The 25,129-nt window shown below is 42.4% G+C and overlaps 1 protein-coding gene across 4 annotated transcripts in view; it reads left to right on the forward strand.

Moving 5' to 3' along the window:
* Window positions 1–13,690: 13,690 nt before the first annotated feature.
* The window catches only part of RanBP3 (ran-binding protein 3), a 58,589-nt gene continuing 47,150 nt past the window's right edge, over window positions 13,691–25,129 (forward strand). For 2 of the 4 annotated variants that reach the window (XR_008408503.2, XM_053791098.2), the window contains exon 1: window positions 13,691–15,625. Coding sequence is in view for 3 of the 4 variants with exons in the window: in XM_053791098.2 (XP_053647073.2) it covers window positions 14,098–15,625 (1,528 nt within the window). In the remaining variant the exon portion in view is untranslated. The remainder of the gene's footprint in view (window positions 15,626–25,129) is intronic. The other 2 variants (XM_070097672.1, XM_053791097.2) reach the window with 2 other exon arrangements.

Raw genomic sequence — 25,129 nt, forward strand, 5'->3', positions numbered from 1 at the left:
TTTTTTGCTTTTCATTCACTTTCTTTTAAAGATTCCATTATTATTTATATGCAGTGCATTACTCATGTTTTTACACTAGTATTTCATGTGGTTACGTTATTCCATAGCACCTCATCATTCCAACAATCCTTCCTCCTCTCTCCTGCACCTGTTCACGTGTAGCCACAATTCTTTCCTGCGCACGCTAGCACCGCTGCTTCAGTACACTCCATACCTCATATTCTCGTCAGTCTTTCACAGTTGTAGTTCCTACCTCTCACTGAATTTCTTTCATGTGCTCATTTTCTTTTCCTTTTGTCTGCCAATTCCAATACATAGTATAGGAAACTGGTATATGTGCATTTTGTATACTTTTCATTTTGGAATGTAGCCTTATAGCTGATATTAAATAAAGTTTAAAGTTTATTGTTACTTCCCCCAGGCGACACTTCAAACATTTCTATGTACTCTGCAAGGGTCATATGCGCGTGTGTACGAATGTAGGTCAATACAAACACGTATAAAAGCACCTTTGTGCGTTTGCAGACTGTGAGGCATGATAAGTTTAGAATGTGGTGGGAGGCAGCTTATACTGTTGAGCTACAAGGCTGGGCTAGAGAGCTCTGGTTGGCTCCAGATACCTGCAGGTTTGATCAGCTCCCTCCTTGTTTTGTTCCCACGCTCAGGCCACAGCTGAGCATTCCCTCTCCCCTCCCCGCTTTTCATCCCTTTCCTTCCTTTCCCGGGTTCTATCAAGGTCGAAGCATCTGTCTACCTGTTGATGGTTCGAAGGGTTTTGGATCAGGTCACCTGGTTACAGGCCTGATTAGTCAGGTAAACGTCGTCTAAAGTTTCCTTTCCAAATTGAAGGTCTAGTCGTGTTTTTAGATAAAGGCACTTGGATATAGTTCAAGACATTTATTGAAGAAACATTCCTCTTTTCACCTCCGTGGATAACGTTATTTATCTCCACAGATTCCTCAAGGTATCACCTACCTTTTTTCCTCTCGTCACTTCATGGTTCACCTCATCTTTCATAGACCCGTCCGCCGACAAGTCCACTCCTAAATATCTGAAAGCATTCACTGCCTTCATACTCGCTCCTTCCAGTATGATACCGAATCTTTCATTGCCCAACTGGTTTGTTACCCTCACCTGTTTTTCCTATGTTCACTTTTAATTTTCTTCGTTTATGCCTAGAACAGATTAACTTGGTGGCACTCGATGTATGCACAAGGCTTATTCCTCTAAGAAAAAGGAGGAGTAGATGTAAAATAGAAAGAGACAGGCGCTCCCTTTACAGGCGACGGAAAAGAATAACAGAGCGGCTAAAAGAGGTCAATATATCTGAAATGCGTAGGGAGACACTGGTCAGAGAAATAGCAAGCATCGAACTTAAGCTAAAGGAATCTTATAGGAGTCAGGAATCGCGGGAAGAACTAAAAGCCATAAATGAAATCGAAAGAAACCCAAAGTATTTCTTCTCCTATGCCAAATCAAAGTCGAGAACAACGTCCAGTATTGGGCCCCTACTTAAACAAGATGGGTCCTACACAGATGACAGCAAGGAAATGAGTGAGCTACTCAAGTCCCAATATGACTCAGTTTTTAGCAAGCCGCTAACCAGACTGAGAGTCGAAGATCAAAATGAAATTTTTATGAGAGAGCCACAAAATTTGATTAACACAAGCCTATCCGATGTTATCCTGACGCCAAATGACTTCGAACAGGCGATAAATGACATGCCCATGCACTCTGCCCCAGGGCCAGACTCATGGAACTCCGTGTTCATCAAGAACTGCAAGAAGCCCCTATCACGAGCCTTTTCCATCCTATGGAGAGGGAGCATGGACACGGGGGTCGTCCCACAGTTACTAAAAACAACAGACATAGCCCCACTCCACAAAGGGGGCAGTAAAGCAACAGCAAAGAACTACAGACCAATAGCACTAACATCCCATATCATAAAAATCTTTGAAAGGGTCCTAAGAAGCAAGATCACCACCCATCTAGAAACCCATCAGTTACACAACCCAGGGCAACATGGGTTTAGAACAGGTCGCTCCTGTCTGTCTCAACTATTGGATCACTACGACAAGGTCCTAAATGCACTAAAGACAAAAAGAATGCAGATGTAATATATACAGACTTTGCAAAAGCCTTCGACAAGTGTGACCATGGCGTAATAGCGCACAAAATGCGTGCTAAAGGAATAACAGGAAAAGTCGGTCGATGGATCTATAATTTCCTCACTAACAGAACACAGAGTAGTCGTCAACAGAGTAAAGTCCGAGGCAGCTACGGTGAAAAGCTCTGTTCCACAAGGCACAGTACTCGCTCCCATCTTGTTCCTCATCCTCATATCCGACATAGACAAGGATGTCAGCCACAGCACCGTGTCTTCCTTTGCAGATGACACCCGAATCTGCATGACAGTGTCTTCCATTGCAGACACTGCAAGGCTCCAGGCGGACATCAACCAAATCTTTCAGTGGGCTGCAGAAAACAATATGAAGTTCAACGATGAGAAATTTCAATTACTCAGATATGGTAAACACGAGGAAATTAAATCTTCATCGGAGTACAAAACAAATTCTGGCCACAAAATAGAGCGAAACACCAACGTCAAAGACCTGGGAGTGATCATGTCGGAGGATCTCACCTTCAAGGACCATAACATTGTATCAATCGCATCTGCTAGAAAAATGACAGGATGGATAATGAGAACCTTCAAAACTAGGGAGGCCAAGCCCATGATGACACTCTTCAGGTCACTTGTTCTATCTAGGCTGGAATATTGCTGCACACTAATAACACCTTTCAAGGCAGGTGAAATTGCTGACCTAGAAAATGTACAGAGAACCTTCACGGCGCGCATAACGGAGATAAAACACCTCAATTACTGGGAGCGCTTGAGGTTCCTAAACCTGTATTCCCTGGAACGCAGGCGGGAGAGATACATGATTATATACACCTGGAAAATCCTAGAGGGACTAGTACCGAACTTGCACACGAAAATCACTCACTACGAAAGCAAAAGACTTGGCAGACGATGCACCATCCCCCCAATGAAAAGCAGGGGTGTCACTAGCACGTTAAGAGACCATGCAATAAGTGTCAGGGGCCCGAGACTGTTCAACTGCTTCCCAGCATACATAAGGGGGATTACCAACAGACCCCTGGCAGTCTTCAAGCTGGCACTGGACAAGCACCTAAAGTCGGTTCCTGACCAGCCGGGCTGTGGCTCGTACGTTGGTTTGCGTGCAGCCAGCAGCAACAGCCTGGTTGATCAGGCTCTGATCCACCAGGAGGCCTAGTCACAGACCGGGCCTCGGGGGCGTTGACCCCCGGAACTCTCTCCAGGTAAACTCCAGGTAAACATACTCTCTCAAACTCGTCCACCAACCTTTCTAACTTCTCTTCAGAATTCCCAAAAGCATTGTCATCAGCAAAAAACAATTGTGACAACTCCCATTTTGTATTAGATTTCGCATATTTTAATCTCACGCTTCTCCCAGCACTCTAGGATTCATTTCTTTTACAGCCCCATCTACAAATATGTTAAACAACTATGGTAACATCACGTATCCTTATCTAAGTCCTACTTCTACTGGAAAATATTTTCCTCTTCTACATACCTAACCTGAGCATCACTATCCTCATAACTTTTAATTGCTTTAAGTGACCTACCACATGTTCCATATATTGGCAATATCTGCCACATTGCTCCTCTATCCACACTGTCTTATGCCTTTTCTAAATTCATGAAACCAACAAAAACTTCCTTACCTTTATCAAAATATTGTTTACTTGTAAGATTCAATGTACGTAAATACTTGGTCCACATTTCCTACCCTTTCTGAAGCTTCCTTGTTCATCAGCTATCCTGCTATGTCTTACCTTTAACCCTTTCAGTAATAACCATGACACACTTTACCTGGTATACTCGACAGGCTTAGTCCTCGATAATTTGTACACTCTTTTCTCCCCCTTTCCTTTAAGCAAAGGAACTATACACGCCGTTCTCTGCATCCATAGTTTATTTATTGAACAATAGTACCAACCACTACAAAAACTATATCCCCACCTGCTTTAACATTTGTCATGATCCCCTGAATCCCAGATGCTTTATCTCCTTTCATTTCACCCACTGCCTCATGCACCTTCGCCACACTCACATCTGGCACTTCCACATTCCTAAAGGACGTTATACCTCCATGGCCAATGCATGAAATCTCTGTCTTCCCCTCTTCATCAACATTCAACAGCTCAAAACATTCCCTCCATCTTTCCAGTACCATATGCATTCATATGAGGAAGAGTGCAAGCGAACGCAGAACTGTTAGAGGGCCAGAACCCTGAACTACACAGTCATCATTACAGCAGTGAAAAATCCTGGTGAAACAGTCGATTAATGCGGTGAAAGCAATGGTGCTGTAGGCACAGTTGAAGAACATTATCAGCAGAGGGAAAAAATCGGAACAAAAGTACATTTTTTCTCAAGAGGAAGCTAGAAAAGTTTCTGCAGATTTCTGATCAACCAGTTTGTGATAACTGTCAGCCTGTGGGCCGCGTGCAGCTATAGGCTAATTGATCAGTCACCAGGGCTAGAATAAAACTATTGTATAGATGCAGGTTACAGAGGTGTGCTGCCTCTGATCACCGAACACACCAGTAGCACTGTTTCAGAACACCTTTAAGGATAACATTTTTTTGGGTTAATAAATTTTGTTAAAAAAAAAAAATGCTTTTAATAATTACAACGTATGATATAATTATTAATAGTGGTTGTGGGGGAAAGATAAGCTGGCGTCATCAATTACGCAACAGCTTTCACACTGAAAAATGTTGCAGTGATCCAGTTAAGTCCAAGACAGTTCCGGGGAGCTGTGAGAAGTGGACCTGGCGTGCCACCTATGACGGCGGTGGCGGCCATGATGATTATCATCGGTGATGATGATCATCAATGTTGGTCATTGAGCCGGTTAACACCACCACTATTGATAACTTGTCTGGAAATGTGTTCTAGAATATTTCTGTACATCGTGAAAATGAACTCTCATAAAGAGAGAACAGCATTTATAATGAATATCGTTCTCGACTAATCCACAAATGGTAGATGATACCAGATATTTTACTCTCTCGTGGGATATTATTAATTACGAAATCGATCGAATCGTCATTAAATTTATCTCAGGTTTATAACGTATTTTAAATGAATAAGACATTTTCAGCGTCACGGAGGTCCTCATCAGCAGACTTGGTATAAGGTCGAAAGATTACAATATGTTAACTGTTGTGTTATTTTAATCTTGTGGATTAGTTCGTGCCCTTTACCAATATTTGTTGCTTTCTTCTTTCTGGGTTCTCACAGGTAGTGTGTCTAGTGCTTGTCCCATTCTTTTCCTGCTGCCATTAGTAATAACGCCTAGTAATATGTAAACGAAGTGAATATACAAAATAAAAATGTATAAACTATTCATTTTATAGTGGAAATGTATTTATTATATTATCTCTTACATTAGTTTAGGAAAATCGTGGACCGTGATCAATGAGTTTATGGGCGGTGGATGAGAGACCTAAGTACGATTGTCACGTTGGTTTAAACAAGTTATCATGTGGTAGGGTGAGACAGCATTGAAGTGAGGGGGGAGGGGGCTTGGGAGGCAGCCGGGTTGTCTAAATATAGTGAGTATAAGCGGTGGGTTGCGTGTAGAGGTGAGAGACACGTGTGTACTTCAGATGGAGTTGGTTAAATCAGGTACGAACGAGCCACTGTTGGCCACTTGTAGACTCGTGTGTTGTATGCATTTATTATGAATTTCTCATCTTGATATTTTAATTCCGCTATAAAAATTTCTTTTTTTATTTTATGCATATGCGAAAAGGAACGGAGAGGGGGTAATAAATTTCATTGAGTACGCCTCATCCTATCGGCTTATTTTTTTTTAATCGCTAGAGTAGTTTAATAAACCAGTGAATGATTCGTGGCACTATTGGCATATATAGCGTCCAACAGATTCTCGGTTTGGGTTACCGTGTCCTAACTTGAGGCATATTCTGACAGGCTTCCAATTTCCAGCACTGATGTATCCCACTTAGAAGACTTCGTATTGTTGTTAGTGTCCGTGTGCCAATTTGCCGATTATATTTTCAAAACAGTGTGCTTTTTATCCAGTATTTAACTATACCTTATTATTTGAATGCCTTCACTTAACGACTGATGCATATAACCTTTGACCTTGCCTTTGAAGAGTTTCGAGAGTTTCATTACTCTCAGAGCCCGGCCATGGCTGGCGCCAGGCTCGTCTGGTGCTTGCCTAGTCAACCAGGGAGTTGCTGCTGGAGGCCCCCTACTCCACATATCCATCACAGCCTGGTTGATCTGGCACCTGGTGAAGATACTTGTCCAGTTTCCTCTTGAAGGCTTCTCTACACTTGTTCCAGCCGTGTTTTTTATATCTTTTGGTAAGATGTTGAATAGTTTGGGACCCCGAATGCTGATACAGTGTTCCCTTATGGCCCCTCACCGCACCTCTGCTCCTCACTGGGTTTATTTTGCACTTCCTCCCATGTACCTCACACCAGGATGTTGTTATGGCAGTGTGGAGATTTGGGACCAGGCCCTCGAGTACTTTCCATGTATATATTATCATGTATCTTTCTTTCCTCCGCTCCAATGAGTACATATTCAAGACTTAGGCGTTTCCAGTAATTTAGGTGCTTACTGGCTCAGCGTGAGCCGTAAACGATCTCTGTATTTGTTCCAGCTCTGTTATTTCTCCTGTTTGGAACGGGACCGTCAGCACTGAGCAATATTCTAAATGAGGGAGCACTAGCGATTTGAAGAGTGTCACCATTGGCATTATTTCCCTCGTTTTGAAAGTTCTCAATACCCACCCCGTCATCTTCCTGGCTGTCGTAATCTTTTTGTTATGGTCTTTAAAAGAAAGGTCAGCTGACATAATTATTTCCAGGTATTTTATGTGTTTCTTTCGTTCTATTTTGTATATAGTGTTCCTTTTGAGTTCTTCATTCTTTCCGTACCTATGCAGCTGGAATTTATCACCATTGAACGTCATGTTGTTTTCCATTGCCCACTGGGAAACCCTTCCCATGTCTTCCTGTAATTTTTCAGTGTCCTCTACCGTAGTGACTTTCATGCTTATTTTAGTGTCATCTGCAAATGATGATACAAAAGTGAGAAGAGAGAAGGATCGTTCCCTGTAAGTTTAGGCTGTATACATGCAAATTTATCAGTATACTAAGTTTAAAAACGGAATAGTTGGGTTCAGTGTGGTAACTGAAAATGTTTCTATTGGTCGGCTTCAATTTCAACATTAGTGTATCTTACCGAGAGGAAGATTTAACATTTTAGTGAGCTTTCTAGTTTTTAATTTGCTTATTTTTTAATATTAAATAGATTGAATTTTAAAAAAATTATTTTTTAAATAGTGTGGTCTGCTGTATGTTCTTTCACAGTAGAATAGCTTGTGTAAATTTCATTAAGATTAATCTTGCGTTCCGTGATACAAACAGGAGTGTGTGTAGTGTCGAATAGGTAAAACTGGTCAATTAACAAGAACTCATTTAAAATTAAGTTCTTTCTAAAATTATCTCTTATACGTTTAAAGACATTTTTTTTCATTTATGTTATTGTAAAAATTAATAATTTTATACCAAAAGAACATTAGAAAACTTACCTAACCTTATTATAACACGCGCAGTTTAATTTAGCCTAATTCAACTAAATATATTTTAGATAAGTTTACAATAATTTAATAATAAATAATGAAATATATTTTTTTTTCGTTAGGTTCAGAATGATTTTTGCGAAATTGCATACACAAATTTTTGCTTGCCTTATTCGGCAAGAAGAGCGTTGCTATTTAAGCCAAAATAGCAAGCTTTACCTATTCGGCACGACAGACATATATATATATATATATATATATATATATATATATATATATATATATATATATATATATATATATATATATATTTTATATATACATACATATACATATATTTATATATACATATATATATTTATATATACATATATATACATATATATACATATATATATACATATATATACATAAATATTTATATATACATATATATACATATATATTTATATATACATATATATTTATACACACACACACACACACACACACACACACACACACACACACACAGATAAGAAGGGAGGCCCAAAGACAATATGAAAATGACATAGCGAAAGCCAAATCTGACCCGAAACTGTTGTACAGCCACATCAGGAGGAAAACAACAGTCAAGGACCAGGTAATCAGGCTAAGGAAGGAAGGAGGAGAGACAACAAGAAATGTCCGTGAAGTATGTGAGGAACTCAACAAGAGATTTAAAGAAGTGTTCACAGAGGAGACAGAAGGGGCTCCAGAAAGACGGAGAGGTGGGGCACACCACCATGTGCTGGACACAGTGCACACAACCGAGGAAGAAGTGAAGAGGCTTCTGAGTGAGCTAGATACCTCAAAGGCAATGGGGCCAGATAACATCTTCCCATGGGTATTGAGAGAGGGAGCAAAGGCGCTATGTGTACCCCTAACAACAATATTCAATACATCTATCGAAACAGGGAGATTGCCTGAGGCATGGAAGACAGCAAATGTAGTCCCAATCTTTAAAAAAGGAGACAGACATGAAGCATTAAACTACAGACCAGTGTCACTGACATGTATAGTATGCAAAATCATGAAGAAGATTATCAGGAGAAGAGTGGTGGAACACCTAGAAAGGAATGATCTCATCAACAGCAGCCAACATGGTTTCAGGGACGGGAAATCCTGTGTCACAAACCTACAGGAGTTCTATGACATGGTGACAGCAGTAAGACAAGAGAGAGAGGGGTGGGTGGATTGCATATTCTTGGACTGCAAGAAGGCGTTTGACACAGTTCCACACAAGAAATTGGTGCAAAAACTGGAGGACCAAGCAGGGATAACAGGGAAGGCACTACAATGGATCAGGGAATACTTGTCAGGAAGACAGCAGCGAGTCATGGTACGTGGCGAGGTGTCAGAGTGGGCACCTGTGACCAGCGGGGTCCCACAGGGGTCAGTCCTAGGACCAGTGCTGTTTCTGGTATTTGTGAACGACATGACGGAAGGAATAGACTCTGAGGTGTCCCTGTTTGCAGATGACGTGAAGTTGATGAGAAGAATTCACTCGATCGAAGACCAGGCAGAACTAAAAAGGGATCTGGACAGGCTGCAGACCTGGTCCAGCAATTGGCTCCTGGAGTTCAATCCCACCAAGTGCAAAACCATGAAGATTGGGGAAGGGCAAAGAAGACCGCAGACGGAGTACAGTCTAGGGGGCCAGAGACTACAAACCTCACTCAAGGAAAAAAGATCTTGGGTTGAGTATAACACCAGGCACATCTGAAGCGCACATCAACCAAATAACTGCTGCAGCATATGGGCGCCTGGCAAACTTCAGAACAGCATTCCGACATCTTAATAAGGAATCGTTCAGGACCCTGTACACCGTGTACGTTAGGCCCATATTAGAGTATGCGGCACCAGTTTGGAACCCACACCTAGCCAAGCACGTAAAGAAACTAGAGAAAGTGCGAAGGTTTGCAACAAGACTAGTCCCAGAGCTACGAGGTATGTCCTACGAGGAGAGGTTAAGGGAAATCAACCTGACGACACTGGAAGACAGGAGAGATAGGGGGGACATGATAACGACATACAAAATACTGAGAGGAATTGACAAGGTGGACAAAGACAGGATGTTCCAGAGATTGGGCACAGTAACAAGGGGACACAGTTGGAAGTTGAAGACACAGATGAATCACAGGGATGTTAGGAAGTATTCCGTCAGCCACAGAGTAGTCAGTAAGTGGAATAGTTTGGGAAGCGATGTAGTGGAGGCAGGATCCATACATAGCTTTAAGCAGAGGTACGATAAAGCTCACGGTCCAGGGAGAGTGACCTAGTAGCGATCAGTGAAGAGGTGGGGCCAGGAGCTCGGACTCGACCCCCGCAACCTCAACTAGGTGAGTACAACTAGGTGAATACACACACACACACACACACACACACACACACACACACACACACACACACACACACACACACACACACACACACACACACACACACACACACACACATTGACAAGGTGAATAGGGACAGGATGTTTCAGAGATGGGACACAGCAACAAGGGGTCACAACTGGAAGTTGAAGATTCAGACGAGTCACAGGGATGTTAGGAAGTATTTCTTCAGCCATAGAGTTGTCAGTAAGTGGAACAGTCTGGAGAGTTGTATAGGGGAGGCATGATCGATACATAGATTTAAGAAAAGATGCGATAAAGTTCATGGAGCAGGAAGAGAGTGAACCTAGTAGTGATCAACGAAGAGGCGGGGCCAGGAGCTGTGACTAAACTCCCTCCACGCACACGCACGCACGCACACACACACACACACACACACACACACACACACACACACACACACACACACACACACACACACACACACACACACACACACACACACACAGGTGCAAGGAGGCAAAAACCAAGTGTGCTAGTAGGGAATGGAAGAAATGTAGTAGGCAAAGGACCCAGGAGAATAAGGAAAGCAGTCGTAGAGCCAGAAACGAATATGCACAGATAAGGGAGGCCCAAAGACAATATGAAAACGACATAGCAGCGAAAGCCAAATCTGACCCGAAGCTGTTATACAGCCACATCAGGAGGAAAACAACAGTCAAGGACCAGGTAATCAGGCTAAGGAAGAAAGGAGGAGAGACAACAAGAAATGACCGTGAAGTATGTGAGGAACTCAACAAGAGATTCAAAGAAGTGTTTAAAGAGGAGACAGAAGGGGCTCCAGAAAGACAGAGAGGTGGGGCACACCACCAGGTGCTGGACACAGTACACACAACCGAGGAAGAAGTGAAGAGGCTTCTGAGTGAGCTAGATACCTCAAAGGCAATGGGGCCAGATAACATCTCTCCATGGGTCCTGAGAGAGGGAGCAGAGGCGCTATGTGTACCCCTAACAACAATATTCAATACATCTATCGAAACAGGGAGATTTCCTGAGGCATGGAAGACAGCAAATGTAGTCCCAATCTTTAAAAAAGGAGACAGACATGAAGCATTAAACTACAGACCAGTGTCACTGACATGTATAGTATGCAAAGTCATGGAGAAGATTATCAGGAGAAGAGTGGTGGAACACTTAGAAAGGAATGATCTCATCAACAGCAGCCAACATGGTTTCAGGGACGGGAAATCCTGTGTCACAAACCTACTGGAGTTCTATGACATGGTGACAGCAGTAAGACAAGAGAGAGAGGGGTGGGTGGATTGCATTTTCTTGGACTGCAAAAAGGCGTTTGACACAGTACCACACAAGAGATTAGTGAAAAAACTGGAGGACCAAGCAGGGATAACAGGGAAGGCACTACAATGGAACAGGGAATACTTGTCAGGAAGACAGCAGCGAGTAATGGTACGTGGCGAGGTGTCAGAGTGGGCACCTGTGACCAGCGGGGTCCCACAGGGGTCAGTCCTAGGGCCAGTGCTGTTTCTGGTATTTGTGAACGACATGGCGGAAGGAATAAATTCCGAGGTGTCCCTGTTTGCAGATGAGGTGAAGTTGATGAGAAGAATTCATTCGATCGAAGACCAGGCAGAACTACAAAGGGATCTGGACAGGCTGCAGACCTAGTCTAGCAATTGGCTCCTGGAGTTCAATCCCACCAAGTGCAAAGTCATGAAGATTGGGGAAGAGCAAAGAAGACCGCAGACGGAGTACAGTCTAGGGGGCCAGAGACTACAGACCTCACTCAAGGAAAAAGATCTTGGGGTGAGTATAACACCAGGCACATCTCCTGAAGCTCACATCAACCAAATAACTGCTGCAGCATATGGGCGCCTAGCAAACCTCAGAACAGCATTCCGACATCTTAATAAGGAATCGTTCAGGACCCTGTACACCGTGTACGTTAGGCTCATATTGGAGTATGCGGCACCAGTTTGGAACCTACACCTAGCCAAGCATGTGAAGAAACTAGAGAAAGTGCGAAGGTTTGCAACAAGACTAGTCCCAGAGCTAAGAGGTATGTCCTACGAGGAGAGGTTAAGGGAAATCAACCTGACGACACTGGAGGACAGGAGATATAGGGGGACATGATAACGACTTACAAAATACTGAGAGGAATTGACAAGGTGGACAAAGACAGGATGTTCCAGAGATTGGACACAGTAACAAGGGGACACAGTTGGAAGTTGAAGACACAGATGAATCACAGGGATATTAGGAAGTATTTCTTCAGCCACAGAGTAGTCAGGAAGTGGAATAATTTTTGATGCGATGTAGTGGAGGCAGGATCCATACATAGATTTAAGCAGAGGTACGAAAAAGCTCATGGTTCGGGGAGAGTGACCTAGTAGCGACCAGTGAAGAGGCGGGGCCGGGAGCTTGGACTCGACCCCTGCAACCTCAACTAGGTGAGAACTAGGCGAGTACACACACACACACACACACACACACACACACACACACACACACACACACACACACACACACACACACACACACACACACACACACACACACACACACACACACACACAGACACACACACAGACACACACAGACAGACACAAGAGGTCACAATTGGAAGTTGAAGACTCAGATGAATCAAAGGGATGTTAGGAAGTATTTCTTCAGTCATAGAGTAGTCAGGCCATGGAATAGCCTAGAAAGTGATGTGGTGGAGGCAGGAACCATACATAGTTTTAAGGCGAGGTATGATAGAGCTCATGGGGCAGGGAGAGAGAGGACCTAGTAGCAATCAGCGAAGAGGCGGGGCCAGGAGCTGTGACTCGACCCCTGCAACCACAAATAGGTGAGTACAAATAGGTGAGTACACACGCGCGCGCGCACCCGCCTGCATGTCCACACCCCCTTCCCTACCTGCTGTTATAGTGGCACCTTGTGACATGTCCCTATGAGAAAAAAATTCCTGTTCTCATGTTTTGTTCAGTCTCATTCATTGTAATTTGCATTTTATGCTTCCTATTTGTAACATTTTCCAAAGTAATCTTAGATGGGGAGGTCTGTCAAAGGTTTCCCTGAAGTGTAAACACACAATACCAATTCATGAGTATTTCCGTGATTTATAACAGCGTAATATATATGACAATGATTTCTACGGGCTGAAACCAACTTTTTGTAGATTTTTATACCCTGTTTAATCAAGTTTTTTCTAAAGTTTTTTTTCGAAGAGCAATATTTTTATAACACTTGCCAGTGAAATATGCGTATAGTTCAAATGGTCTTCAGTGTCGCCTTTTTTGAGTAATGGCATAACGTGTGCCATTTTTTATTTGCCTGCCAATTTATATTGTGGTGAAATTGAAAAGTAAATCAAAGTGGGTGACAATTCTAATGCACATTCAAAACCTATGATGCTATCCTCTGGTCTATAAACAGTGTGTTTTGGAGATTTGTGCTGGTGAAGTCTCAGCTGGATTCTGCCACTGACCTTGGTACTGCTTGACTGTGTTGCGGCCAGGTGCCAGGTGGTGAGGGAGGAGAAGCGTTGGCGAGCGTTGTTGGGAGGGTGTTGGTGGGGGTAGTGAGGTGTATATGTGCGTGTGGGTGGTGGAGTGTGGTGGCTGGTGATAGTGCGAGGTAACCCAGCCAGTTAGTTGTGATAAATCAGGAGGGGGAGTAACACGCGCGCACTTACTCTCTCCCCCCAGCGGTCACCGTTGCTTGATTATCATTTCCTAACAGTACCGTTTCTTGTACCTGATGTAGTCACGTAACACACCTCACGCTCACCTCTGTTCCAGTACCTGCAGTTCCCAGTACACAATGCGAGTGCATCTTCTGCCCTAGTATCTACAGGCAATCTCGTAACCCACCTGGATTATTTCTGGCAGTTTATTTTTGTACTAGTGTTGGGAGTATACATAGAGTAGTTCTGTGATTCACGTGAAAGTGTTGCTTAGTGCACCATGGTTGGAGTGCGCTGGTGAGTTGTGCACAAGCACCGGGTGTCGATCTGATTTAAAGTGCACAGTACATTGTCGGTGATGGGTGTGAAATGTGCGGTTATGTCATCGTTTGTGGGGAAGGCTGGTAGTGGTGGTGGTAGTTGTGCTCGGTCGCAACACGCTGCTTTGTTGCGTCTTATAGCTTTAGCTCGTCAGGGAGGCCTCTCCACCCTACCGCCTACACAGAGACACTTCCTGGCGCGACTCCTGCTAGCCCACAGATCTCGCACCACATTCACCCCTCAACATATGGCGGCACTAGAACAGCGGATGGCTATCTTAAAGCGCCATTGCCGCCGCCACCAGCAACGCTTCCACCATCGCCGTGACTCCACGCCAACAGACCAGCGGGAGACTCACATCTTCAAGAAGCCTCTCCCTAGACCCACGCCAAGACAACGACCCTCCCTCCCTCACGACGCCAGCGCGTCGCCGGCGCCACCCGTCACAGATGCTGCCGATGTCAAACCTAACGGTGAAAGCAAGCAGTGGATTCCAGTGTCATTCACCAAGAGTCGCGGTTATAAGACAAAAAGTACTTGGAAGGTTCATGATGGAGGCGGAGGTGAAGGTGCCCTTGAGGAAGACCAATGGAGGCCCGTCAGGGTGGAGAAACTGCGTCCTTCTCCATTGTATCATCATATTAAGAGTGCCTCATATTTTTCTGCCTCAGCTGTTCCTATTGGAACTGTCCCTGCTGATACTTCTGCTTCCTCTGATACCAGGCGGTCCAGACGACGTTCGGGGCGACGTGAAAGACCATATTCAAGCTGTCTGGCCCCTACGTCAGACAGCAGCAGCAGCAGCAGCAGCAGCAGTAATAGGCATGATGCCCCTTGTAGTCATCTTGCCGCTAACGTGACTAGTAGTCCGCCTCCAGCAAGCACCAGTCCCGCTACCACCCCCAACATTTTTGTTACCAGTCCACCCACTAGCCCGGATACTAGTGCAGTGACTAGTCCGAATACCAGTCCAGTTATTAGCCCTACTATTAGTCCGACTCCCAGCTTAATTCTCAACTTAGGTGCTAATCCGATTATAACTTCGGTTTCTACACTAGTTACCAGTCCGGTCTCCAGCCCGGTCACCAGTGCAGCCACAACTCCTTCGACTAGTCCAGTTATCAGTACACTCAGCAGCCCGGTGGCTAGCGCCGCGTTTCCTAAACCTCTTCAGCGGTTGAAACTCAAACCACTCTCCCTACTGGTGAACCCAGTCATTACCACTCCTAACCCAGCTAATCCCGACCACAGACCAATCTTCACGAGCATGGTCTCCGGCACAGTCACCTGCAATTCCAGTTACACCTTCAGACCCATTCCCAGAGCGGAGAGTCCAACAGATGGCTCTGGAAAGTGGCAGTTGTGGGTGCCGGCTCTCAGGTACTCGTGGGTGAACCAGCTGACCCGCATTTTCTTGCAGGAAGGTAGCGAGGAAGAACACACCAAGGAAGCCGAAGCCACGCAAGGAGGGGGAGATGCTGTTCCAGCCTCCTCCTCCTCATCTTCGTCCTCTTCCTCCTCCTCCACCTCGTCCTCCAGTAGCAGCAGACACTCGCTCTCTCACGGTAAGGACATGTTGTTTTGCATACTTACGCTACATGTAGATATAGTCATAGATTTCATTTTCATATCTTGGCCGCAAGTAGCAACAGCCCTTCTGATTAAGCGGTCACCAGGTAAGTTTGGTTACTCTGGTTACTCATCCTGAGTAATCAGAGAGAGATTTTCTAGTTACCACTTGTTAAAATCACCTATGTTTATTGACAAATGTTGAGGATGCAGCTGAACCATAGCATCATACACAACACAAAGTAATGCATGGTCATCCCACCTAGGAAGTACTAAAATTTTAGTTTGGTACTAACGTTATATTATAAAATATGGCAAGATTACTAAGTGTTCTCAAATTTGCAACCTCTCAGTCTATTCTGTTTGTCGCACGGAAATCTCTTGATTTACTTTAGGGTTCGTAAGCTTGGTTAGGTTGGAGTGTCGTCAGTTAAAACTTAAACCAATTACATGTTACATAGAGGTTATCAAGTTTAGAAGCGCTAACAGAAAACGGGAACCCCCTTAAAGCGCACTTACATTAGTCATTTAATCACAGAAACACTTGAAACAAGTGTAGAAGTCCTTAAGAGAAAACTGGACAAGTGTCCCCCCCACAGAGTGCCAGATCAACCAGGCTGTGATAGATGGGGGGTAAGCGCTCCGGGAGTAGAAAAACTCATCCAAGGTTAAAGTACTGTTTAACATAATCAGTTTTTTTTTACGCTCATATTAGTCCGTGGTTTGTCTGGCATGGTTACAAACTTTGGGAATGTTTCCTTACACCTGCCCCTGTTCACCTAGAACCGAAGAAAGTACCTGGCTATTTGTCTACTGTTGTAGGTCGCATTCTCGGGTACTGTTCCTTAGGGCTAGGGTTTGAAATTAGCTTAGATAGGATAACGGCTTTTATCTTGTAAAATTGATGTGTAAAAAAATATATATTATTGCCACATATTCAGTATAACACTTTTTAGCTAGTTTTACTGGATTGTCTTGATGTATATACCAAGTATCTCATCTATATAAAGTGTGACTTCAGTGTGCACTTTCCTATAATCATACTGGTAATAAAATATACTTTTTTTTATGTAGTTTTGAAGAAAACCAAGACTTAAAAATGTATTCTGTTCATTTTATCAACACTTAGTAGTTCTCATTACATGGTGTTTTATCAGCATCACAGAACTATGTATTGTTTTATCAGAAGAACTGGAAAGAGACTAAAACTAGCAAGTAATAGAATGCAGTATCTCAGTTTATTTCTTATCCAAGTATAACCCTAGCCTTATTTTTAAGATACTGTGTAGTACCTTGAAGACCCCTTTTCCCCAGGTAAAACAGTTTAAACACTGTATACATTAATTATAGTTGTCTAATGATGATAACTCCTGCAGTACTGAAACAAAACCTTTGAAATTGCCAAAGATACTGAACCCATAGTGGAATGTCCTATAATACCATCATTGCCTTGCTAAAATCTCCCATCACTAGCTGATAGACCTCGAATAGGGTAGCTCTGTGCATTGCTGATTCTACCCTATTCAAACCACACCACGGGTGGAGATTGAACTCGCAGATAGTGAGTTGTAAAACTAGAGTTTTACGACTCTAACCATGAGTTCAAGCCCTGCCCTTGGTATGGTTTGTTTGCAATCATGTCATTATGATTTCGTGAGTTACCTATTCATTTTGATAAAAATTTATTGTAAAAAATTGTATATTTTTTTCACCAGAACTAACCTAGTAATATGGCCTTTGCTAAAATTTATGTAAATTGATAAAAAAAATTATCTATATTGTTTGCATAATTGTTCTACCTGAATGAACTGTAGGTTTAATCTTAAGGTGACCCATTTTTTTTATTAAAGTTCAAGTATAGGTGTGTTTATTAATCAACACAGTGTATATAGGAACAGAGCCATGGTGGTGTCCGGTGTGGGCCAGAAATATCTTTGATCATCTTGATGTGTGTTAAGTTCATATGCTATAAGAACCTGTCCCAGACACATGGCATTCTAAGAATGAATGGATGCTAATGGAGTGGTGTCCTTGAGAAGGGAACAGGCAGAGTCAAATTGCTGAGTGTCCAACATGTGCTGTAATACCTATTTATTTGGCTGTCCACAAACCTGGGGCAGATGGGAGACCTTGATCACAGCCAGTGTAAATAACAATGAAACCAATGAACATGGTGCAGTCCTGCCACTTTGCCTGAGAAGGATGAAGGATGGACCTGTGCTTTTTACACAGTATTTTTGTAAAAATAACTTTGCTAAGGATATATACCTCCTTACTAGTACTTTACTAGCCAAGTAATTTTCTTACAATTATAGGATTTATCATTTTTATTACAACATGCAGTACTGCATTTTTATTGTTTTTATCATCAAAATTTGTATTACCTGATATCCAGTATTTCTTATACTGTGTTATACTGTACATATTACGTTGCTGCTTTTTTTTTTATACACAATCACTTTTTTTTTTAATCAGTATTCATCATCAGATCCAGTAAATACTTCATTGAATTACTGCAGTCATTAAATACTAAGCTAACTTTCATTATTTTTACAGAAAACTGACTAAAACATGACAAAATATATACATGTATATACCAGTATAACTTTGGTATGCATACTGTCGCACAGCTGCATACTTGATCAAAAGGAGGCAGAAGTGCAATTTACTTCACTAGTAAGATGAAATAAGAACATAAGAAAGGAGGAACACTGCAGCAGGTCTGTTGGGCCATACTAGGCAGGGCCTTCATAATCCATCTCACTAACAGAATATTTGCCTAACCCAGTTTTCAATGCCACCTAAGCAATAAGCTTTGATAATTCTATTTGCTCATGTGCAAGTCCTGCTCTCACTCATAAGAATGTAAGAATATAAGAAAGGAACACTGCAGCAGGCCTGCTGGCCCACACTAGGCAGGTCCTTTACAGATCCAACCCACCATTAAAAACACTGCAAGACTCCAGGCGGACATCTGCCAAATCTTTAAATGGGCCGCAGAAAACTATGAAGTTCAGTGATGAGAAATTTCAGTTACTCCAATATGGAAAACGTGAGGAAATTAAAACTATGTTGGAGTATAAAACACATTCCAACCACCCAATAGAGTGAAAAACCAATGGGAGTGATCATGTCAGAGGATCTCACCTTCAAAGACCATAACATTTTATCACATCTGATAGAAAAATGAGAGGCTGGATAATGAGAACCTTCAAAACTAGGGATGCCAAGCCCATGATGACACTCTTCAGGTCACTTGTTCTATCTAGGCTGGAATATTGTTGCACACTAACAGCACCTTTCAAGGTAGGTGAAATTGCTAACCTAGAAAATGTACAGAGAACCTTCACGTCACACAACTGCGATAAAACACCTCAGTTACTGGGAACTCTTGAAGTTCTTTAACCTGTACTCCCAAGAATGTGGGCGGGAGATACATGATTATATACACTTGGAAAATCCTAGAGGGATTAGTACCAAACTTGTACATAAAAATCACTCCCTATGAAAGCGAAAGACTCGGCAGACGATGCAGCATCCCCCCCAGTGAAAAACAGGGGTGCTACTAGCATGATTAAGAGACAACACATTAAGTGTTAGGGGCCCATGACTGTTCAACTGCCTCCCAGCATACATAAGGGGGGATTACCAATAGACCTCTGGCTGTCTTCAAGAAGGCACTGAACAGGCACCTAAGTCAGTACCTGACCAGCTGGGCTGTAGTTCGTATGTCGGGTTGCGTGCGGCCAACAGTAACAGCCTGGATGATCATGCCCTGATTCACCATGAGGCCTGGTCACAGACCGGGCCACAGGGGCATTGACCCTTGAAACCCCCTCCAGGTTTACCAACAGAACATTTGCCCGACCCACTTTCAGTGCTACCCTAACAAATGTTTGGTATTAGTGCATGGGGATTTGCATCAGTGAATCACCTGAAACCAGCCTACTCAGCCAAAATCGGCTGTTAGAACAATCATCTAACCAGGTTCAAGATAGTATATATGCACCCTTTATTCAGACATTTAAATTTTCTTAACATATGAAACATCTACACGTGTGCACACTAATACAGTGGACCCCAGCCGTTCGGCGGCCACGACTTTCGTGAAATCCGACTTTCGGCAAGTTTTTTTTGGCAAAATTTAGCTTCGTGGTTCGTGATTGGACTCGTGATTCAGCGACCTTCTGGTACATGTCTCCCCGTCAAGGCGCACACAAAGCCAGTCTCCCACACTATTCACACTCAGTGTGCCATTGTTTACCAGCATGTGACCATCACCCCACGGGTTCATACAACACCTTTCATAATCATTGTTTTTTTGTGCTTGCAACTGCTAAATAAGCCACCATGGGCCCAAAGAAAGCTCCTAGTGCCAGCCCTTTGGTAAAGAAGGTGAGAAACACAATAGAATTCAAGAAAAACTCATAGCTAAGTACTAAAGTAGAGGAGGAAGAGAGAGGGGAGAATGTGCCTTCTGCAGTGATTCTACAATATGTATGATACTAAAGCAGCAGGTATCGATAAAGGCTATAGCTCCAGCCAGCGATAAAGTGTAGAATTAACAGTGTAGCAAGTAAGTTAAGTGAGTAAGTGATAGAAAAACATGAGAGTAATTCTCCAATGTTGTTGGATGTGTATAGGACCGCTGAACATACATCACCCTTCTATCTTCCACCACCCTAAACCTCTGCCAACATCTCCTTCGTCAAACTAACTAATTAAACTAACATCTCCAAGGTAAGTGTAAATATAAAAGTGTAAGTATAAAAGTAAATATAAGTGTAAATATAAAAGGACATCAATGGAAATATGTCACTCTTGAATTTTTAGGGTTATCCTGGGTACTTTACACATATGCTGCTATGTATGATAATCTATGTAAGTAACTGTATTTGTGTATACCTGAATAAACTTACTTATTTATAAATTAAAATGTAAATATTTCTTATTTATAAAATAAAATGTAAATATTTCTTATTTATAAATTAAAATGTAAATATTTCTTATTTATAAATTAAAATGTAAATATTTCTTATTTATAAATTAAAATGTAAATATTTCTTATTTATAAATTATATACATTGTTTAAGTGTGATGGTGGTGGTGGCCAAAGCCTCCACTGCCACCAACACAGCTTCTCTCAGTGGCGGCCCTTAAACCCAACAACAACACTTGCACCATTTACTCCTCTCATACATTATGACATATTTCATTCATTCTAGAGTATATATCATGTTTCTATGTTATTAATATTGTTTATAATGTCATATTAGATGAATTGTGATAGATAAATAAGCCGTAGAGTTGATAGCGTCATATTGAAGCGTAAATTCGCCTTCCTCTTGCCTCCTACCTACCTCCTACACCAACAAGAATCAATAAAGGTTAAGTGTGATGTTAAATGTTCATTTATCCATTTTATTAGTGCTTTATATTTATTTGTTTAATATTTATTGTTTTCTGTATGTAAATCTATATTTAATCTTTAAAAAAATTATTTTTGTTAATACTTTTGGCTGTCTGAAACGGATTAATTGGGATTCCATTATTTCTCATGGGGAAAATAGATTCGCCAATCGTGAATTTCGCCAGTCGGCAGACTCTGGAACGGATTAATCACAAAACTCAGGGGGTCCACTGTACATTACACTTAGTATAAACATCAACCCAGATCTCAAATGCTTCTTGGAGAGCTGCAAGTGAGCACAGTGGGAGTTGCCAGTTACTTTTTGTTCATAGCCCTGTGCTTTTGGGAGATTCTGAAGAGAAGTTGCAAAAGGTTGGTGGATTAATTTGGGAGGGTATGTAAATGAAGGAAATTTAAAATGAACGTGGGTAAGAGCAAGGTAAGAGTAACAGACGAGTTGGGTAATAAGGGACAAAATCTGCTGGTACAGTGGAACCCCAAGTTTTGGCCATGGTAATTCATCCCAGAAGGCTGTTCGAGTGCTATTACTGAACGAATTTGTTCCCATAAGAAATAATTTAAATTAGATTAGTCCGTTTCAGACCCCAAAAATACACTTACAAAAGCACTTACAATAATACACTTACATAATTGTTCGAGTTGGGAGGTGGCTGAAACTCAGGGTACCACTGTACAGTGGAACCCCGGATTACGTAATTAATCCGTTCCAGAGCGAGTGACTTATCCCAAATCTGACTTATTCTGAATTAATTTTCCCCATAAGAAATAATGGAAATCCAATTAATCCATTTCAGACACCCAAAAGTATTAAGAAAATGTTTTCTATATGAAATATACATTTACCTACACAGAAACACCTCAAGGAAGGTTCCTTGATGCTGGTGAGGGGCTCTTGATTTAGGGAATTGGATCTGTGCTCCAGTTCCCTGAATTAAATCTGAATACTTTCCACATCCCCCCACAAGCGCTGTATAATCCTATGGGTTTAGCACTTCCCCCTTGATTATACTAATAATAATACACAGAAAACAATGATACATGAAGAATAAAACAATAATATTACATTTACCTTCATTGAAGACATGGTGATGTATAGAAGACGGGAGAAGGGGAGAGGATGGAGGAGTTTACAGTTGTTTGGAAGGGGAATCCTCTTCCATAAAGACTTCAGGTATCAAGTCCTTATCCTGGGTTACTAGGACCAGCTTGAGAGTCACTGGGGTTAGTGTTTACAAGGGGAATCCCCCTCCATAAGGACTTTAGGTATCAAAGTCCTCTCTGGGGTTACTTCCCTTCTCTGTCTTTTAATGCCACTAGGACCAGCTTGAGAGTCACTGGACCCCTGTCTCACAAAATAACTGTCCACAGTCCTCTGTTTCTGGTGCATCTTTAAAATTTCCCTAAAATGGGACATGGTTTTGTCACTGAACTTGTTGCAAAGATGGCTTGTTTCAGCTTGCTCAGGGTGGTACTTCTCCACAAACATTTGGGCATCATTCCACTTGCGCAAATCTCCTTGATCTTTGAAGAAGGTGGACAGGTTCGATAATAGGGACGAAGTTGGTTCGAAAAAGTGGTTGATTTCCGAAGAGTTCGATAAGTGATACGTTTGAAATCTGAGGTTCCCTTGTACACTCAAAGTCATTCTGTTTTGTTCCCTTTTCTCTACATGTCCGAACCACCTCAACAACCCCTCCTCAGCCCTCTTGATAATAGTTTTGGTAATCCCACACGTTCTCCTAATTTCCAAATACCGAATTCTCTGCATTATATTCACACCACACATTGCCCTCAGACATGACATCTCCACTGCCTCCAGCCTTCTCCTCGCTGCAACATTCATCACCAATGCTTCACACCCATACAAGTGTTGGTACATCTATACTCTCATGCATTCCCCTCATTGCTTTCATGGACAAAGTTCTTTGTCTCCACAGACTCCTAAGTGCACCACTCACCCTTTTCCCCTCATCAATTCTATGATTCACCTCATCCTTCATAGACCCATCTATGTAGAGACATAAATATTTGAATTTTGAACTTGAAGTGCTTTATGTCCTATGTTCTGTTTTCTGACTTTAGTTGTATCCCCCTAATTCTATACCTTTCAGAAGTGTAAATACATTGCCTTCAACCTGTCGTCATAGGAAAAAATTCTCATGCATGAGATTAATTTTCTCAATTTTGTTTTCCAGTGCAGTTATGTCCATTCTGTAATATGGAAGCTAGAATTGAGCTGCATAATCTAAATGAGGCTTTACCAACAATAAATAAAGCTGAAGTGTTGCATTCAGTATAACTGTGGAACTTTTTATTATTTATTATTATTGTTATGTAGCTGTGAAGTACATTAAGTTTGTTGTCAAAACTTTGTCTTAGCTTTAGATTTCTGCTAACCAGAACACCTAGGGCTCTCTTCACATTCAGTTTGATTCGCATCTACTACATATTAAGTTTAGAGGTGCCTAAGTTATTTTCTTTTCTAAGAATTAGAACTGTATTTTTCTTCTTTCAACAAACCGGCCATATCCCACCAAGGCAGGGCGGCCCAAAAAGAAAAACGAAAGTTTCTCTTTTTAACTTTACTAATGTATACAGGAGAAGGGGTTACTAGCCCCTTGCTCCTGGCATGTTGGTCTCCTCTTATGACACGCATTTCTTATGGAGAAAGAATTCTTTTCCACTTCTCCGTGGAGATAAAAGAAAATAAACAAGAACTAATAAAAAAATATAAGAAAACCCAGAGAGGTGTAGGTAGGTGTGTGTGTGTACACTCACCTATTTGTACTCACCTATTTGTGGTTGCAGGGGTCGAGTCATAGCTCCTGGCCCCACCTCTTGACTGATTGCTACTAGGTCCCCTCTCTCCCTGCTCCATGAGCTTTATCATACCGTGCCTTAAAACTATGTATGGTTCCCGCCTCCACTACTTCACTTTCTAGGCTATTCCACAGCCTGACTACTCAATGACTAAAGAAATACTTCCTAACATCCCTTTGATTCATCTGAGTCTTCAACTTCCAGTTGTGACCTCTTGTTTCTGTGTCCCATCTCTGGAACATCTCGTCTTTGTCCACCTTGTCTATTCCGCGCAGTATTTTATATGTCGTTATCATGTCTCCCCTGATCCTCCTGTCCTCCAGTGTTGTCAGGCAGATTTCCCTCAACCTTTCTTCGTAGGACAATCCCCTTAGCTCTGGGACTAGTTTTGTTGCAAACCTTTGCACTTTCTCTAATTTCTTGACGTGCTTGACCAGATGTGGATTCCAAACTGGTGCTGCATACTCTAGTATGGGCCTGATGTAAATGTTATACAGAGTCTTGAACGATTCCTTACTAAGGTATCGGAACGCTATCCATAGGTTTGCCAGACGCCTGTATGCTGCAGCAGTTATCTGATTGATGTGCACCTCAGGAGATATGCTCGGTGTTATACTCGCCCCCCCCCCCCCACGATCTTTTTCCTTGAGTGAGGTTTGCAGTCTTTGTCCATCTAGACTATATTGTGTCTGTGGTCTTCTTTGCCCTTCCCCAATCTTCATGACTTTGCATTTGGCAGGGTTAAACTCAAGGAGCCAGTTGCTGGACCAGCCTTGTAGCCTGTCCAGGTCTCTTTGTAGTCCTGCCTGATCCTCGTCCGATTTGATTCTTCTCATTAACTTCACATCATCTGCAAACAAGGACACTTCTGAGTCTATCCTTTCCGTTATGTCATTCACATATACCAGAAACAGCACAGGTCCTAGGACCGACCCCTGTGGAACCCCGCTTGTCACAGGCGCCCACCCTGACACCTCGTCACATACCATGACTCGTTGTTGCCTCCCTGTTAGGTATTCTCTGATCCATTGCAGTGCCTCCTGTTATGTGTCTGATCCTCTAGCTTTTGCAGTAACCTCTTGCGAGGAACTGTGTGTGTGTGTGTGTGTGCGCGCGCATGCGCGTGCTTGTACATGCAAGCAGTTGCTGTCTACCAACCTACTACCTAGGAACTGTACTTTGTCTACCTTAAATTGCATCTGCCATGTCTCCACATTGACCTATCCAAATCATTTTGTAATACTCTGGT

Source organism: Cherax quadricarinatus, chromosome 59 (genome assembly GCF_038502225.1).
Source record: "Cherax quadricarinatus isolate ZL_2023a chromosome 59, ASM3850222v1, whole genome shotgun sequence".
NCBI lineage: Eukaryota > Metazoa > Arthropoda > Malacostraca > Decapoda > Parastacidae > Cherax > Cherax quadricarinatus.